At 41.7% G+C, this 19,485-nt stretch overlaps 1 protein-coding gene across 1 annotated transcript in view; it reads right to left on the bottom strand.

Annotated features, from left to right (window-relative positions):
• The window catches only part of NDOR1 (NADPH dependent diflavin oxidoreductase 1), a gene marked incomplete in the record, with an annotated part of 478,408 nt that overhangs the window by 330,027 nt on the left and 128,896 nt on the right, over nucleotides 1-19,485 (bottom strand). The window contains 1 exon segment of the mRNA XM_044058525.1: nucleotides 7,969-8,090. Within this exon segment, the coding sequence (XP_043914460.1) occupies nucleotides 7,969-8,090 (122 nt within the window).

Here is a 19,485-nt window from a genome sequence, read left to right as displayed (position 1 = left end):
AGGGGCTGGAGAACAGGGAGTTGCAGAATGAAAATGGACAACACAGATTGAACATTATGGTGAGTACATAACTTCTTTATCTGATGTCAATTTTCATTCATTCCTCAACATATGGGATAGTCATCAGCTACCTGAATCCTGAATGGACTCTAAGGTACCTGAATCCTGAATGGACTCTAAGGAACGGTATTCCTGAGTACTGTTGAGCCAAAGGCTGCTCTTCCCTAGAGACCAGAAACAACTTGTAATGAGTAATAAAAGCATGAGGATTAGCCTAAGTTGCATCAGCACAAATATCATCCATGGAAGACCTGGATAAAAAAGCTGATGAAGTTACCATGGACCTGGTTGAATGGGCTCTTACAGACTTTGGCCAGATCAGACCAGACTTATTATAGACAAAGGAAATGCAGTTTGCCACCCACCTATTTTGATAAGGTTACTTTTGAAACTGGTTGACCCAATCTGGCTTCTAAAAAAGGATACACAACTGATAGGATTTCCCAAATTCCTCTGATCTGTGTAGATAGAAACGTAACTGTGAGCATCTAACAAGTACAATATGTATTCACCTGTGTCTGAAAAATTTAGAATGAATACCAGGAGGTTAATAGATTGATTAATGTTAGATTCTAACACCATCTTAGAAGAAAGGAAGGACTGGTTCTTAAGGACACCCTGTCATTATGGAAAATTAAATAAAGGAGGCTTAGAGGATAAAGCTTGAAATTCTGAAACTATTCTGGCTGATGTTATATCAAAAATATATAGTTTTCCAAGTCAAATATTTCAGTTCATATTTTGCAGCTGGCTCAAATGGTTTCTGAGTTAGGGCCTGTAACATTAAATTCAGAACCCATGGTGCAGTAGGGTCCTTAAAGGGTGGTTTTAGTAGAAAGGTTCCTTTCGTAAATGCCTTACAAAGATATGAAGAAGCCAACATAGAATTATCATCTCTGATATGGAAATAGGAGATGGCAGGTAACTGAACCTTAGCTGTAAGAGGACTAGCCCCATCATTAAAAGTAGAATCCAGGAATTCAAGAATTGTAGGTACTGGTGCTGAAAAATGATTGATGTCTCGTTGCTGTGCCCAAAGGATAAATCTTTTCCATTTGCTCTTGTAAATTTTTCTAGTGGAAGGTTTATGGGATGACAATAGAATGCGACAGACTGGAGAAGAGAGCTGAGGTTGCCTGGCTATCAATGGAATTGGAGAAACCATGCAGTCAACTTTAGGCCCACAACCAGATGAGCAATGTATGTCAGGTGAGACAAGAGGTCTGGAAGTGGATCCAGAATCCAAGGCAGGTCAACTATATGAGGCTAAAGGAAGGGAAACCAAACCTGTTGAGACCAATAAGGGGCAATGAGGATTACTTTGCTCTTCAACTGGGATGCTTTCTGTACGAATTTGGGAATTAATAGGGTCAGGGGATAAGCACTGAGGAGACCAAGGGGTCAATCATGAAGGAGAGCATCTCTCAGTGGCTTTCCCTGCAGGGGGATTGGGGATAACCTGCTGCACTTGTTCAGGGGAAATGCAAACAGGTTGCAGCATGGTTGACCCCATTTGTGTAATATAATTTCGGTCACCTTTTTGTTGAAAGATCACTTGTGAAGTAGTAATATGGACCTGCTCAACTTGTCTGCTATCAAATTGGATTTCTCTTGTGTGTGTGCTATCAGAAATCGATTTGAAGAAATCACCCATTGCCACACTTTCATAGCTTCTTGACATAAGGGGCAAGATCTGGTTCCTCTTTGCTTGCTGATGTACCACACTACAAACATATTGTCCGTTTGAGTCACAATAGTTCTGGAAGGGAGAGAGTCTTGGAATGCCTGCAACTCTAAGTACTGCCCTAATTTCCTGGACATTAATATGCATGTTTGCCTCCTTGGAGGACCACGTGCCTTGAACAGACTTCCCCAAGAAGCGCTCCCCACCCAATCTGGGAAGCGTCCGTGCTCACTATGGCTTTCGGCTGAGGGAGAATGAATGGATGACCTTGTAAAATTTGAGGTGAGTGAATCCACCACCATCGAAGGTATCTCCTGCAGACCCGAGTTACTGATCTTAGTGGACACAGACTGATGTAGAATGGACCACAGGGTTGCCAATGTCCAGTGAAAAATTTTCATATGGTATCTTCCTAGTAGAACTAGAACTATTGCTGCAAACATATATCCCAGGGTATGTAAAATCAGTCTGGCTAACATGAATGAGTTTTGAAGAATTCTGCTGACTTGAAAATGAATAGTCTGAACCCTTGACAAAGGGAGCGCAGCTGTCACTGATGTTGTGTGGAAAAAGACCCCTATGAACTCTAACATCTGAGAGGGTTGAAGACGAGATTTGTTTGTCATTACCGTAAGCCCTAGATTGGAACAAACCTAAAGTACATAATCTTGAGCTGCTATCAGTAGATGCTTGGTCGGTTATGAGCAAGTCATCTAGGTAAGGCAATGCCAGTAATCCCTGAAGTCTCAAGTGAACTGCTACTACTGCCAGGTATTTGGTGAACACTCTGGGGGCTGTGGTGAGGAAGAAGAGCAGTACTTTGAACTGGTAGTGACTGGCTCCAGCTGGAAGTGTAGCCATCTGTAGCCATCTCCTGGACTGTTTGTTCATTTTTATGTGATAGTATGCTTCCTGGAGATCTAATGAGCACATCCAATCTTCATGTGCAGAACAGGCAAGATGGACTGAAACAATGACCATCTGGAACTTGGTATGCTGAAACGATTCGCTCAGAATGCTGAGATTCAAAACTTGTCTCCAGTCCCCGGCTTACTTTGGCACTAAAAATAATCTTGAGTAAGTTCTGGATCCTTTCTGGTCTGGGGGAGGGGGACCTCTTGAATGACTCCTTTTTCTAAAAGCTTTTGTATATCCAGAGCTGCTGTTTTCCTCTGACTGGGTGAAACATCAGAATTTTGTTTATTAACAGAGTGGGTAGGGAAAAGGGAATTATATAATCTCTGGACAATCTTCTGCACCCAAGTATCTTCTTTAATGTCTAGCCAGGCTCTCTGGTGCAGGGATAAGTGACCCCTGACTGCCTCCAGATGTGGGCAGTCGAGCCTCCTTTCAGGAGTGCTCTTAGACTCTCTGGGTCCCTAGTTCTGTGGGCCGCCTCTGCTGTGCAGGCAGCATCTCCCATTCGAGTTCCCCCCTCTTTCCTGGGGAACTCTATGTGGATCACGGACTGTACCTTGGGATTTCCTGAATCACGTTTTCCAACCACCTAACTGATTCCTCAAAAAGGTTCCGAGTTGACAAAAGTACACCCACTGCAGACAGGGTTTTACCATCGTATTTGCACCTGGACAGTGTGTCATCTTGGGGATGAGTAACAAACTTCCATCAAAAGGTGCATTGAAGGAAAACTTGAAAGGCTCCACAAAAAACACACAGGTGCATTCAGGCATGCCACCTGATGGAAATGCCTGAACCTGCTGCCCTTGACGCTCCTTCAGATGCATGTGATATAAGCCTCATGCAGGAGTTGGAAATGCATTGAAGGGTCACTGTGTGCGAAGGACTAGGAGAGACTGGTAGAGAAGTACTCATCCGTGACAGAGACTTGGAAAGGTTCTTTGATCAAATCTTTCTGCAGTCTAGTGAAGTAGTAATTCAGAGACCTGAGTGCAAAGGTCGGTGATGCACACACATGCTTCCCAAACCTGTCCAGTGTCCTTAAACTCCCCATTAGGGAGACTAACAAAGGAACTCTGTTCAGCGAGTTTTTTTCTTGGTGGGTGCCACTATGACCATAGTATCCACTGGTACTCCTTTGTTCCAGAATTCTCTTCCCTCGGTGGTGCCAGCATCCTACATGGTCTCGTGGGATTCGGCTGAACAGAATCAAGTTCCTTCCACACCTAATGACAGATCAAATCAATGAGCTCATCAGAGGGCGGAGTCACTAAGTGGGCCAGTACCAAATGCCTCCAGGAATACAGATTCCTCTTGAGAAAGGTAATCGATAGACCAACCACTCCTTTAAGGATCTCAAATGTTTCTGAATTAGACATCATCAGGTGGCAATCTTGGGGATCCTTCCTCTATCGAAATCAGTATCCTCTGTGACTGACTCCTCTTCCTAGAGACTTCTTCAGGGGGATTGTGAAGAAGTATCAGAAGAAGTAACTACATTGTTGGGTAGCCTGGAGACTTTGGGCTAGCTGACCCTGTGGAGTACAATGTTGAGGCTTACGACAAAGACATCGGAGATCCAGAGGGAAGACTGGGGGCATCTGACCTCTAGAACAGAAGACTCTCTTTACTACCTCAAAGGTATAATGCCCCGGGGAGAAGGAAACAGTTGGAGCAGAGAAAGCATGCTTCTGAACAGAGGGCTCCCTCCGACCTAAAGGCACACAACCAAAGGCAGGAGCTAGAACATAGCTATCATATTCCAAGGCTCCAAGGGGTAGAGATGGCTCTGACAAGTTCGAAGTCAACTTCATCCCCTTGGATCTGACAACGAAGCTTTGTGTCAGTCATCCAGCTTTGACACACTTGGAGCTGGAGCACTCAGAGAATACTTCCGATCTGAAGATAAAATCATCTTCAGATCCAAAACAAATGGCACTGGGAGTCTCGGATCGAAGGGCTTAGAAAACCAAAGGATGGATTGGAGAAGGAGCCAAAACTGGTGGGGTTCTACTAGTGAAGGTCTCCAGACCCATGGAGTAGGAGCTGGGAGAAGTCTCATCTGAATTTGTGTCAAGAGAAACATTCTCATCATTCTTCCACATCAGCTTCTGTGAGACTTATGGACAAAGAGGTTATGGAAGATGATATGAATAACCATCTTTCCAAGAATGGGGATGGGAGCCAAGAGGACACAAGATCCAAGGAAAATGCATACCTAGTTCTAAGCATCTACTTAGGTTCATGATGTGCTGGATCGGAAGACATGGATCTGGTATCTGAAGAACTATGATCCAAAGACTTGTCTTTAGGATGCAAAGTTTTTCAGATTTTCTTGAGTGGTTCCAACGTCAGATTCAGAGAACAGAGAGGAACGGAGTTGCTCAGAAAGTCTTTTCTTGGGTTTTTTTCTCTCAAATTTGGAGGACTGAGCTCCAGTAAGTGATTCTCCAACGGCCGAAGGAAGGAGGCCCTTGAGAATCAATTTATTCTTCCTGTCAATTAATGCTCTAGGGTTAAAAGCCTTACAAATGGAGCATGAAGACTGCAAATGTTCTAGACCTAAGCAATAAAATGCAGACATCATGGGCATCTGACAATGGAATTTTATGCCCGCATTCGCTGCACTTTAAAACCTGACAGCTTTATCTGTCATTTTACCACCTAAAAATGAAGAAACAATTACCACTTTGAGAAAATACAATAAGTGTATCAATTTTTTTCTACATTAATATTTTTTTTTTTAGAGAAAGAGAAAAAGGGATACCAACAATAGTACTGAAGAATTACCAACAAGTGGTAAGAGAAAGATTACCAGCAATAGTAATGAAAGACTACAAACTGTAAAAAGACAGACAATATTTTCGTTAACCTATGAAAGGGAGGATAAGAGAAAAACTTTAGCGAAAAGGAAGTAAATATATGTGCAAAAATAACTTACCTTCTCTAAACTCCTGAGAGTTAATAGCGACCACATCTGTATACAATGGCGGCAAACGATATCTGGGGAATGAGGGGGACTGCTGCATTGTGGTTAAGAGAGAAGCTTGAGAGCTTGTAGCATCCACAAGCTGCAAAACGGCAGAGTCATATCAGAGGATCGGATCTGAACCCATATGTTCATGAATGAATGAAAATTGATGTCAGATTGGTTCTTTTGAGCAGGGACACAGGATGGGAGTTGCCTATACACAGTTAAGGTCTTAAGTTTAATTCTAATGGTTGCCAAAAAATCAGATTACTAGAAAATGGAAATGACAAAATAACCCAACTGTATCTGAATAAATATTGTAAAAGTGATAAAGTAACTGGAAATGGGATGTTCAGAAAAGGGATGAAGCAAACTACATAGAACTAAATGAAAATTGTGGGAACAATACTTGCAAAATAAACCTCACTCCTCTTCTGGAACATTACATGAAAGCAGAAATAGGTCAATTTAATTAATTTTGGACAAAATGAGAATTCCTGTAAAGAAAGAAAACACGGATAATGTAATGTATAATGTATGCATCTGATAAAAATGTTAATATGATTTTCTTTTCATGTACGTGTGCCTATGTCTAATGTGATAATTTAATAAAGATGCTTTAAAACAAAAGAGGGATGTACTCCCCTAACCAGACATCATTGCTACATCAGGCTGAAGGAATGAATGGGTGCGAAGAAGCTAGGAATTACAATTAAAGTGGAGGGATTGGAAAGCCTGGGAAAATTTAAGGTGATATCTCCACCGCGAGGAATAAAGCTGGCAGGATTTAGTCACTTTAAAACTGTCTCAAGTGTTCAGCCTCTATACTGTATGCAAAAGTCCGAGATTCTTAGGACCCTTTCCTACAGTTCTGACAGTCTGCAAAAGAGGGAACTGCAACTCTAAAAGACCCTTACTGGAAACTCCTACCTAAGGAAGCATCAGTAGGCCTAGAAAGGGGAAGTTAATGGAAATAAAACTGTCAGTGCAGAGCAGGCATTACAGTAAGTATGTCACTTTCTGATCTGGCATTGGGAGTTTTTATCTTAGTAACCATTAATACAGAGACACAATCTTAACCTCTTGTGTGTACCAGTGAAATAATGACCAGAATAACCATGGAACCAAAGGAAGACCACCCAGTATGTAATATTTATATTACTTTTTCACTGCAGTACCCCGATCAATCCTGGACACTTTCTGGCCCAGCTCAAGGGAATACATTAAAAAGAAATAAAAATATTTATACAAATATTATTTGCAATACTGAAAACTTAAAAAAAATGCTGCAGTAAGTAATTACAGATAAATCAGTCACAAGGTACACATCTGATTAATTGGTATAAAGCATAATTAATCCATCCACAACCCCTTTTTCCCCATTTCTGCACAAGGGGTCATGGTGTCACTTCAACAGTGTTAATCTACAGCCAAGGTTCACACTGCCGGGTGGCCAGTCATGCTGCAGCTGTTCCTCCATACACACATTCACACCTACAAAATATATTTAATACTTCATGAAAATTTCAGTAATGCCCATGTTACATACATGTCATCCACTGACACATTCTTGAAACTAAACTTTTGAAGTAGCTATTGCCCTTTGCCCCAAGCATGTGAGCATTGGAATGATCAGACAAGAGTTTGATTTAGAAACCTCATTATCCAAACTCTTTTATGAAAAGGATATAAACAGTCGTTGGTCTTTTCTAAATGATTTGGTTAAATCCAAGTCAAATCTTAAATGGTTCTGCACATCCGTGCAAAGTAAGAATTCCCTACAGTTTGAGGAGTCCAGAAAGATTACTGGCAAGTTCCATGGTCTGATTAATACTGGATTCTATGGCTACTGCTAGTGCAAATGCTGGGCTGGTTCTCGTGGACACATCTTTATGAAATATGAGACAAAAAGGCTTAGATAGAGCATAATGCAAGAAGTTCAAAGACCCATTGTGCTGCTGATAAAAGTTTTTCAGTATACAAACATCACTTCAGTTATAGCAGCCAGTTCAAATGGCAGAAGGGTAAGCTTTCCCAAGGAAAAATAAAGACCCCACATAGGAACTGGTACAACTGGAGGACTAATACATGCAGGAGCAAGAAGTTAAGGAAGCAGTAACTATTTAAAATTTTTGAATTATATCCAAGGTGAGTAACTGATAAAAGTGAAAACAAAAATGGTGTAAAGATGTTCATGCCTGATGGTTTGAAAAGCTACACTTCATGTGACCTTGAGTTAGGTAAATACGTTATTCTAGTATCCAATACCTGCACTTCAAATACTGTAGATTAAAGAATGAATATGTATATACCAGGAGTAATGAAAAGGACATACTTGAATCATTTGGCTTCAGTATAAACATACTGTCTGGATTGAGGCGTAGAAGCTGACAGAACTGCTGCACATCTTCCGTAGAGTTCTGGGGATGGATCATCACAACATCTCCTGCAGTATACCTAACACAAAGACATGTCAGTACAACATCACTCAATTGTTCACCTCTCCACAGAACTTTGTAGCTGCTTGTCTTAGTCATATTTTCTGGAGCTTAATGACTGTTTCACATCCATTTTAAATGGATTCTTGTATGTCTGTTCCATAATTATTCAAACAGACAAATCTACTGCAGTAGCATTCAGATTCACCCCTTAAGAAATCATCCTGGTCAAAGAGCTTTGATTGATTAGCTTATATTAACATGCTTAACATGTCTAAATTCAGCAAGATGGTCATTTAAAATGTGCCCGGATACTGTTAACATTCCGCTTTAAAACTGCGTTAAAAAGTAAAGGAGACAAGGGATATGGCACACAAAGGATAAGGTCGCTAAAATTCTTTGAAACAGAAAAGGCAGGCGAACAAAAACACTCTTGCCATAGGTCCTCAGACAGAAACAAATTGCGAAAGGACTGTTTAACTGTAGATCCCATAGGGTGACAATGGAATAAAGAATCACCAATGCCCACCTAGTCAAGTGCAAGGCAGCGCCTTGAAAACCGTTTCAGCAAATCCAGCTTTAGTCAAAAAAAAAACAAATAAAAAAAAAAAAAAATCAAGGTTATTGCATGCACCAAAACATGGCATCAACATCTGGAAACATTCATTTACAGTGAGGCAAAACCCACTGCAACCTCCATATAAAATGGCCTGTGCTTCCTGCAAACTCCCTGCTTAAAATAACCAACTTTGATTAATACAAGCCAGGAAGCTGGAAAACACCCATTAGTATTGTGTGTGGACATGCTTTGACAAGGAGTTTCTCAGTTCGAAAAGCAACCAAAGAACTTTCTGGGAAAAACTGAACTCTCCATCATCTTTCTTCAGCCTTTTAAGCATCTGCACCTGAGGTACTATGGATGGATAAGTACGAAAGGGAGGCCTACATATAGAAGGTACAAAAACAGCAGCAGTAATCACACAGCAAGGTGTGCAGTGTATTAAGATTACAAAGGGTTTTGAGAAACTAGTGGCAGGAATGATAAAATTAAACATATTTTACTTATTTTATTTCTTTTGCAGTTGTTGACTGGGATCGTCGAACTGGATGGGAGAACCCCTTTTCAGTGGTGGCCCAGGAAAGAAAAAAACTCCACATGACAACAACATGACGACAGACTGTAAAAGCACCACGACAGTTGAAATAAGCCATAAAATGCAAAGTACATACAAGAAATAACCCAAGAATCATTCACATCAATTGAAAGCTAGTTAAATAACTCGCATCTGCTTCTGAACCCTAAAATGAGCGCCTGTTCTTTACTCCTAAATCACATTCTCAAAATAAAGACTGGTTCATTATAAAATCATCCAATAACAAAAAGACCGAACACATAACTCATACTAAACTTTTAAAATTACAATAGATGAAAACATGAAATTTGATCCCCTCGTCCAAGTAGCAGTCAAAATAAAAACACATCAAAAGCTTAGCCTTTTGTACAGGACCAAACCTCTTACACAAAGATCCAGAAAAAACAGTCCGACAACTCTTTTTATTCCGCACGTTATATGCCTCCCAAATCTTTACAAACCTATCTGCTCTATAAAGAGCAAAGCTCGAGGAATGTCACATGATCGGAGAATATACCACTTACTCCTATCTTACCCACTACTGCCTAGCCCTTAAATAAGTAAAGTGGTTGGAACTTCCAAATATTCTCCACCAATCTTAACTTTTGGTCATAAGTCAATCAATGATTGCAAGTCTGTAGTTTTTTTAACAATGCTTTGGATATTTAGAGAGAAAACAGGGATTAGGAGATGGACTGTGGATATGGGGCATTGTCGAGGGGGTTGAGGTGGGGGGTGTTTGCTTGTAAGAGGTGGTGATGGGTGGTCCAGGATTGAGGTGGATGGCACCATCCAGGAGTAGTGCATCACTGAAATCAGTCAGTAAGAAGAGTAGGCCAAGTGTACATGGAGTTATGGGTTTTGTAAATGTGGAAAGTGCAACATTAGGATACGTCTTAATTGAATAGGAAATAGGCGAGGACAGATTAGAATTGTGTGAGTGTAGTTATAATGGTGGTGGTTGTTTGAGAGAGTTGGTGTTGATGTTATGTAATGCAAAGGTATATGGTATGAAGTAGACAGTGCTAGTAGGAGGAGAGGGGATAAGCAGGTGGTGAGGTGACATAGCAGAGAAAAGTTGGGTGAATATTAGTAAGAGCAGTAAGGTTTAGGAGGTTTAAGGAGAGCTAAGTGATTGACAGAGAAGGGGACTAAGGGAGATTCGAGAGGAGGAGATTAGGGGAGGGTATATGAAATGAAGTATGGTAGGAGGGGATTAAGGTATATGGGAGGGGAGGGGAAAAGAGAACTGGGAGGGGATTGGTCAGAAATGAAGGGGGTGGAGAGTAGAGAAGTATAAAGGAAATGAAAGTGGGACTGGGTGGGAATGGGGGTAGGGGTGTGGAGTGAGCCCGAGCGTAGTGAGGACAAATGGAGCAGGTTGACCCAGCAAGGAGAAAGCACAAGAGGAAGAAAATAAAAAGGAAAAACAAATCAGTAAGGTAATTTCAGTGAGTGGGTAACTCAGGGGAGCCCTATGCTGGCTGAAATGGGAGACAAGCAGGTAGTTTGTAATTGGTGAAGAATAAGTATTGAGGGGGAGGGACTGAAGGCTATGACTATTGGAGAGGGGCTAAATACCTTAACATAAAACAAATAAGTTAAACAAAATGTATCCACAGTGAAACGGATGAAAGGGGTGGGGGTGGGCTAAGAGGAAGAAGGTTTGCAGCCGTCACCCCTGGGGAATGCACTCTAGCTGATTGTAACAGATTTTAACAAGGCATAACTGTGGGTCACAAAAGCAGGCACCTACACTACACACAAGTGGCAACAGCAAGGTTCCCGGAGTTAAAGCTGGGGCTGCAGTCTATTTTTTGATGATTATTAATAGTTCTATTACTGAATCTCTTGTCCCAGATGTATGGAAACCCTTCTAAACAATCCTCTTCACAAAGGAGGAAACTCCACTGACCTATCCAACTATCATCCCATTGTTATACTATTCCCCCTTTCCAAAATTCTAGAAGTGTGTCCACACTCTGCTACTAACACCTGCTAGACAATAACCTTCTTACTCCCATCCATCAGGGCTTCAGAACCCACCACAGTACATCAACAGCTCTACTCCTATTTACCCAAACAGTAGCAGAAGCCTGTGACAACAACCTACTAGTTTCCTGCTTATTCCTCGACCTCTCCAAAGCATGATACTGTCTCTCACTCTAAACTGATAAACTCTCTGACCATTAATCTCTTCACCCCCTCTTTAAGCTGGTTTTCTAGGTACTTATCTAACAGAAAACAATCTACGTTGGAAGTCACTTCCCGGTTTCTTCCCGTTAACACCGGTGTCTCCCAAAGCTCTATATTGGGTCCTCTCTTGTTCAACATTTGTACTAACAGTTTATGCTCTGCTAGCAACCTCCCACTCTTACAATATGCAGACGACTCAACCCTTACTACCACTGCCCACAGCATCCCAGAATTCCTTCCTCTTACCCAAGTAACTTTTGCATCCATCGAAACCTGGCTCACCGATAATCAACTAATTCTAAACCCAAAAAAAAAAAAAAAAAAAAAACTAAACTTCTACTTTTCCCTCCGAAAACACTGGCAACACACAAATCCACTTTATTACCTCACTCAACAATACCACTATCACACCAAAACCCCATACTAAATTATTTGGTTTATAATTGACGAATTAAAATTCAACATACATATCCATCATTGTATAAAAAAATCCCACCAGAAACTTGGTCTCCTGTACCGCAACCACAAACTGCTTTCACCCTCCACCAAACCCTCCCTGGCCCCGTCTCTGCTATTACCCTGTCTTTTGTATGCAGCTCCAGCTTTTACTAACCTTCAGTCTTCACTTCTCTCTAAACTAGGACAAACATACGATAAAACAGCTAGATTCGCCTCTAATCTCCCTTACAAATCCCACCACTGCCTCGCCCTTAAATCATTACAATGTCCTGAATTCCCTAAACAATTGTTTCTTTCTCAACTGCATATCACACACTCAGTTATTTATAATACCACTTCCTGTTCACCCATCTCTAACGCTATCTCTATATAACCCCCAATGTCATCTTCGTACATCTGACAAACTTCTTCTTAACATTTACAAACCATCAAAAAATATCAGCAAGTCCCTATATAAATACTCTGTAGCTCACACGTGGAACTCACTCCCACTTAAAATAAGAAGTATCCCCCATAAGTTCCATTTTCAACTGCAACTCAAACACCACCTTAAGACCTGGTCCTGCCCTTGCCAAGCTCCGACCTGATCTCTAACAGATTTCTTCCTAAATTCTACTTTTGATTACTTTAAAGTTTTTCTCTCTTTTTATCTACCTTTCTTTCTTGCTCTTCTTTATTAGTATATCTACAATCAGGTTCTTGTAAATATTTCTACTCTGGGATTATCCTGCCACTACTATTCTGGATTTTTTTGAAACATATATATATATTGTCTTTGTTGATTTCATTTTACGTGTTTCTTGGCAATATTACTATCGTAATTTTAGTCTTTGTATTAATTACTGTTTTTGTCATGTCTGTAATTGTAACTGGATCTTTTCTCAGGTCTCCACTGAAAATGGGGCTTTGGCTCAGTTGGACCAACATGGTTAAAAAAAGACAAATAAAAATATAATTCACAACCCAGATAAATGTCCTGCACTTGAATCCTTAAATTGGCAATTTACTCCAAGTCTGCTTTCAAAATAAATTTTTTACTTGCTTTTAAGTAAATTTCAAACCACAGCTGGCTCTACTCTAGCTATGTTTTTTGCTTTGAAACATTAACCTTCTCCACTTAAACATCTTCAAAAAAGTACAGTTTTGTACCTACCATAAATGTAGATGTTCGAGGATCCACATTGCTGCAGTCATAACCTGTGGGTAGTCCGCTGTCCTCGGTCGGCCCGAATACCAAAGTGTTAGGCTGGCGTCGGTCATAGTCGCTCTGATCTGACGTCAGTATGCAGTGGTACTAAAGCGCATGACCGACGCCATATCCTCAGTCTTTCTTGCCCCAGATGTCAGAAGGCCTAAAAAAAAGAGGCCATAGCCAAAAATAGAAAATACCCAACCACCAATTACAGACAAAATAATTACCCCAAAAGCAACACAGCAACCCTAAACTACAGAGCGGAAGGAGGGAGGAAATTGGACTGCAGCAATGTGGATCCTCGAACATCTACATTTATGGTAGGTACAAAACTGTACTATGTTCTTCGTCTCACATTGCTGCAGTCATAACCTGTGGGTAGAATCCCAAAGCAAAGGTAAGGGAGGTTGGCAAAATCAAAAAGCACTAGGAGCTGCTAACATGCCCTGTAAAACTGCAGTGGCAAACCCAGCCCTGGACTTGGAATAAAGAGGGAGATGGTAATGTTTAGTAAAAGTGTGCACTGAACTCCAAGTAGCTGCCTCCAAAATATCCTTAGTAGCTACTCCCCTCAAAAAAGCAGTAGAAGTGGCAGTAGCCCTAGTGGAATGAGGTTTAATCCCAGCCGGAACCTCCTTTCCATGACGAGAATAACAAAAAGCAATACAATGGCTAATCCACTTAGAAATAGTTTGCTTTGAAACAGGTTTTCCTTGTGAACCCAAGGCAAAAGAAATGAATAACTGTTGAGACTGCCTGAACCCTTTAGTTCTGCTCAAATAATAATGTAACTGCCTGTGAATATCCAAAGTGTGCAAAATTTTTTCCCCTTTATTTTGGGGATCAGCATAAAAAGTAGGCAAATGAACAGATTGGTTCAAGGCCACATCAGAAACAACTTTAGGCATAAAAGAAGGGTTAGTACGCAAGGATACCCTATCCTTATGAAATATTAGGAAAGGTTCAATTGCCATTAGAGCCTGTAATTCAGATACCCTCCTAGCAGACGTAATGGCCAACAAAAAAGCAGTCTTCCAAGACAAAAACTTCAACTCAGATGCAGCTGCAGGTTCAAAAGGAGGCAAAGTCAGTTTTTCCAACACAAAATTGAGATCCCAGGAAGGAGTAGGAGCTCTACGTGGGGGTCTTAAGTTCTTTGCCCCTCTAAGAAATTGCTTAAACAAAGGGTGAGAAAATAATGGTGGATCACAGTCATAGTGAGCAGAAATGGCTGCAGCATGAACTTTCACGGAGGAGAAAGACAAACCCTTGTCTAGTAAGTCTGTAAGGTACTGTAGTGTAACACTCAAATTAGGGCGTGAAACATCAAAGCTCTTTGCTGTGCTCCAAAGAAAAAATCTCCTCCATTTATCAGCATAAACTTTCCTTGTACTAGGCCGCCTGGCTTCCAAAATGACATTTAAAACTTGAGGAAGCTGCGACCCCCCAGGGTCTAAAACAGAATATGCCAGACTGTCAGATGCAGGGACTGTATCCTGACATTGAGGAAATGATTGCTTTCTTGAGACAAAAGGTTTGGAATTGCTGGCAAAGGCCAAGGAGGCTCCCGAACTAAACTCCTCAGCAAGGGGTACCAGTGCTGACGTGGCCAATCTGGAGCTACAAGGATCATGCAACGCTTGTCCTGTCTGGCCTTCAAGAGCACCTTGGGAAGGAGAGGCAGAGTAGGAAAGGCATAGACGTGAAGGTTGTTCCAACTGAAAGATAGAGCATCCACTTTCCAAGCTTCTGGGTGAAACATCTTTGTGCAATATTTTGGCAGTTGGAAATTTTGTGGGGACGCGAACAGATCTATGTCTGGAGTTCCCCAAGCCACTGTCAACTGTTGAAATACATGAGGATCTAATTTCCACTCGTGGGGGTCCACCAGTTGCCTGCTCAAAACATCTGCTAAGGAGTTCTGTGCTCCTGGCAGAAACCTTGCTTAAAGAGTGAGGTGCAAACTCAGAGCAGTCTCCCACAAAATCATAGCTTGTCTGCAAAGAGGGTACGAATGGGTTCCCCCCTGCTTGTTGATGTACCACATGACTGTTGTGTTGTCTGTTTGAATCAACACCTGTCCTGGTTGAAGTAGATCCTTGAAAGCCATCAGAGCAAATTGGACTGCTAACATCTCCTTCATGTTGATATGCAAATGCTGTAGTCTGGGAGGCCACGTGTCTTGAACCCATCTCCCATTGAAATGTGCTCCCCAAGCCATGTCCGAGGCATCTGTCGTTAGGATCTGACTCGCCTCTGGTCGGGTCACAGAGAGTCCCTTGTTTAGGTGACATTCCTGAGCCCACCACAAAACTCCTTTGGATGCAAGGTATTATCTGAATGACAGTGTCCAAATTGTGGCAGTGTTGAGTCCATACGCTTTTGAGATACCATTGTAGCTTCCTCATATGTAGTTTGGCATTGGGAAGTACCAGAATACAAGATGCCATGAACCCCAAGGCTTGAAGGACTGTCCTTGCAGTCAGCCTGGACAGTAGGGATAATTGCTGAAAGTATAGGGGAAGATTTCTTTGTTTGTCCGGGGTCAGAAAAGCCATCTGAGAGGCTGTATTCAGTCTCACACCCAGAAAGCACATGTCCTGAGAGGGTACTAGACTGGACTTTGTTTCGTTCACAGAATACCCTAGGCACCTTAACACTGCCATTACATACTGTAGATGCTGAAGTAGCGTGACTTTGTCTTGAGCAAGAATCAGGCAATCGTCCAGATAAGGATAAATTTGTATTCCTCTTAGTCTTAAGAAGGCTATCACAGGAGCCAGGACCTTTGTGAACACCCTGGGCAGTAGATAAGCCAAAGGGCAATGCAGAGAACTGATAATGAAAAGCACCAGCCAACGCAGGAACCTCCTGCAACTGGGCCTGATAGGAATGTGAAGATAAGCCTCTTTGAGATCCAGAGTTACCATCCAGTGATCTTTGCCTAGCAGAGGCAGAAGTTGCTGTAAAGTTAGCATCTTGAATTTTGGGATGTCTAGGTATGTGTTGAGAATAGACAAATCCAGAATTGGCCTCCAAGTGTTCCCCTTCTTTGGCACAAGGAACAGGCGAGAATAAAATCCTAGGCCTACTTCTGACGGAGGTACCACCTGAATAGCCCCCATTTTTAAAAGTAAAGAAATCTGTTTGTGAGCCTCCAGCCTTTGCTGAGGAGGTACATCCGGCATGCCTTTGAAAGGAGGCAAGGTGTGAAAATAAAACTTGTAGCCCCGATCTACAATGTCCAACACCCATTTGTCCTGGGTGACCAAAAGCCAATTTTGCTTGAACAGTGCCAACTTTCCTCCTAGAGGAGCTGCCAGACAGGAGGAATCTGGCAGCTGGAGATACAGGTCATTGGGTCTGTTTACGAAAGGCTGACCCCTGCCCTCACCAGAAGATTGTGCAGGAGAACTCCACGTCCTAGGTCTGAAAGAACCCTGAGCGTGAGCTCTGCCCCTACCACGTCTAGATCTGCCCTTAGACTGGTAATCGGAAGAAGGATATGCCCATCCTTTTGCAGGCCAATTTCTGCTAAACTTAGGGGGCTGCACTTGTAAAATTCCTTAACTGTCTGCATGGACTTAGCTTTGTCTTCCATTTTCTTCAAAACTGACTCCACAGGAGAACCAAAACAACTTCAGATTGGAGGGGAGCATCCAAAATTCGAGCTTTAACATGCTCTGACAAATTCTGATCCTTAAGCCAGGCGTGCCTACGAATAACTGAACCAGTGGCAGCCACCCTGGAAGAAGCCTGAAGAGCATCAAAGCCACACTGCAAGGAATGCTTACCTGCCTGATCAGAGGCATGAACTAAATCCTGCAATTCCTTACACTCTATACCCTCAGCTAAAGCATCTACCTTAGATTTCAACTGACTTAACAGAAAATTCTGGTACTTCAGCATATGAAACTGGCAATTCAAAGCCCTCATAGCTAGTGTGGAGGAGGTATACACTTTTTTACCCCACCTATCCAAAGCTCTAGAATCTTTATCCAGAGGAACTGGATTCTTTACTACAGAAGCCCTGACACCCTTAGGTCCCTGGCTAATAGTTTCTGGGTCAGCTCTAGGACTCTTATATAAATATTTATGAGCCTCTGGAACTCTGGCTTGACAGGGGCCGGAGGTAAAGAATCAGGATTAAGGGAAGCCTCAGAAAAAACATCCTGAACAACATCCAAAACAGGGGGAATGGCCAAGGGCCTATGCTGTGGTAAAAACAAAAATTCCCTAAGCCTCTTACGAGAATCGGAGAAATCCTGACCTTCCCACTTAAAATGCTCCCTCATAGAATGCAGGGTTTCAGAAAAAGAAAAATCCTCTGGAGGAGAAGCAGAAGGACAGGAGTCCTCTGCATCCGAATCAGAATAGGGAGGAAAATCCTGAATGTCCTCAGCTGAAGACTCAGAGTAATCTGAGGAATGCTCCAAACCCTCCACCTCTGTCTCTACCCTAGGCCTCTTATCTGGAGGGGGCATAGAACCTCTGATTAAAGTAATCAAATCCTCTGCCATTTTCAGCATATGTTTTTTAGGAACAGAGCCTGCAGAACTAGGGCTGACGCCTGTGCCAGAAAGACCAGGCCTAGCTTTAGAAGGTGCTTTAGTGACAGAAGTAGAAGGCCTAACAACCTTATGTAAAGACGGGACTACAGAAACTTGAGAGGCCCCCTCGGCCTGACCTGACTCCTGAGAGGCCAATTCCTGCAATATTAAAGGCTCCCCCTGAGACTCAGCTGAAACCTCGGCTGGATCCACAGATTCCACCGTAGTTTCCAAAGAACCGGCGTCCGCAACGTACGACTCATCCTGCTTAGACTTTAACGATTTCTCTTTTCGCTTCTTAGCAGTAGCGGGCGGAGGATCAGACGGCATGTTGTAGTTGCACCGCTTACCAAAAACAAGTCTAGCACAATCTAACCTGCGTTTAATGGTGCGCTTATTAAATCTAGCACAAAAGCGACACCCAACTACGTCGTGCTCAGGCCCCAAGCAAGGAATACAGAGAGAGTGGTAGTCCCTATGAGGTATCGGTTTCCCACAAGAAATACAATTATTAACTTTTTCTGACATCCGGATTTAACTGAGGCAAGAAAAGACAAAAATATTCCCCAACGGGGTACTTAGCCCAACTTGGTCTTCGGTCTGAAACTCAGAATACGAAAATTTCAGGACGCCGAACGGCACTTGCCACATGGTCCGAAGCAGAAGCAGCGTTTTGCAAGAAAGACTGAGGATATGGCGTCGGTCATGCGCTTTAGTACCACGGCGTACTGACGTCAGATCTGAGCGACTATGACCGACGCCAGCCTAACACTTTGGTATTCGGGCCGACCGAGGACAGCGGACTACCCACAGGTTATGACTGCAGCAATGTGAGACGAAGAACATCTACTAGCTTTTAGCACTCAAAGAGCATTAGCAGCAGGCTTAAATCTGCCAATACTCCTTTCCTGGATAAACAGTCCCACACAACAGCAGATCATGGAAAGGAATTCTATCTACTCCTACAGGGAATCTAATAAAATGTAAATATGTTCTGCTTTTTTACTGTCATTAAATACCTCTAGTAACCCTCAGTTTTAAACTATTTCTGCTATGATACCCAAGTTTCTGTTACCTTTACATGATGCATAAGGCCATATCCTAGTACAATTATTGTACGCATCAGGAAACTATATACTGTCTGACATTTACTTATGTACATACTAAATATAGAAATTACTGTTAATTTTTTTGTATGTGGAGCTTTTCTCCCTGGGCCTACACTGACAGGGTTATTTTTTTTTAATGTCCAGTGAGACTTTCCAAAGTCAACAAATGCAAAATACAAAAATAAAATATGACATTCAAGTCATTGCATATATACAGATATATATATATATATATATATATATATATATACATAAATATATATATACATAAATATATATATATTATACACACACATACATATACACACACAGATTTTATATATAAAACTTTTTTTTTACACCGCATATGGTTATATTGTATTTACTCAACCCTTGGTTAACAAAAATCAAATAAAATAAAGAGAGGCATTTTCATTTATTAAAAGGGTAGAACACGGATCCAAGTGGAACATTTTCATGCTCTGTCCAGGACAATACAACAGACAGACAGCCAAGTTTGCAAATTCAAAATGATGCACACACTGATGAATAGTGAATATTTTATGAGGAAGCGAACACAAAACTAAAACTAAAGGGCTTGCAAGATGGATGCACACTGATAAACAACTTAATTTCAGCTCTCCCACTGTGAAAACAGAGACTGAGAAATAAGGTCCAGTAATATTTTCAACTTGAGTAAAATTCAATTACTGCCTAGCAAGTACACTGCCTGTATGCTATCAAAGAAGAAATTTAGAAAACCCTAAAGAAAATCAACCAAAAAGATGAAGATACC

This window comes from Protopterus annectens, chromosome 16.part0 (genome assembly GCF_019279795.1).
Source record: "Protopterus annectens isolate FY-2018-M chromosome 16.part0, PAN1.0, whole genome shotgun sequence".
In the NCBI taxonomy this organism is placed as follows: domain Eukaryota; kingdom Metazoa; phylum Chordata; order Ceratodontiformes; family Protopteridae; genus Protopterus; species Protopterus annectens.
The sequence above is the reverse complement of the archived record's forward strand: the minus strand, read 5'-3'. Positions and strand labels throughout refer to the sequence as shown.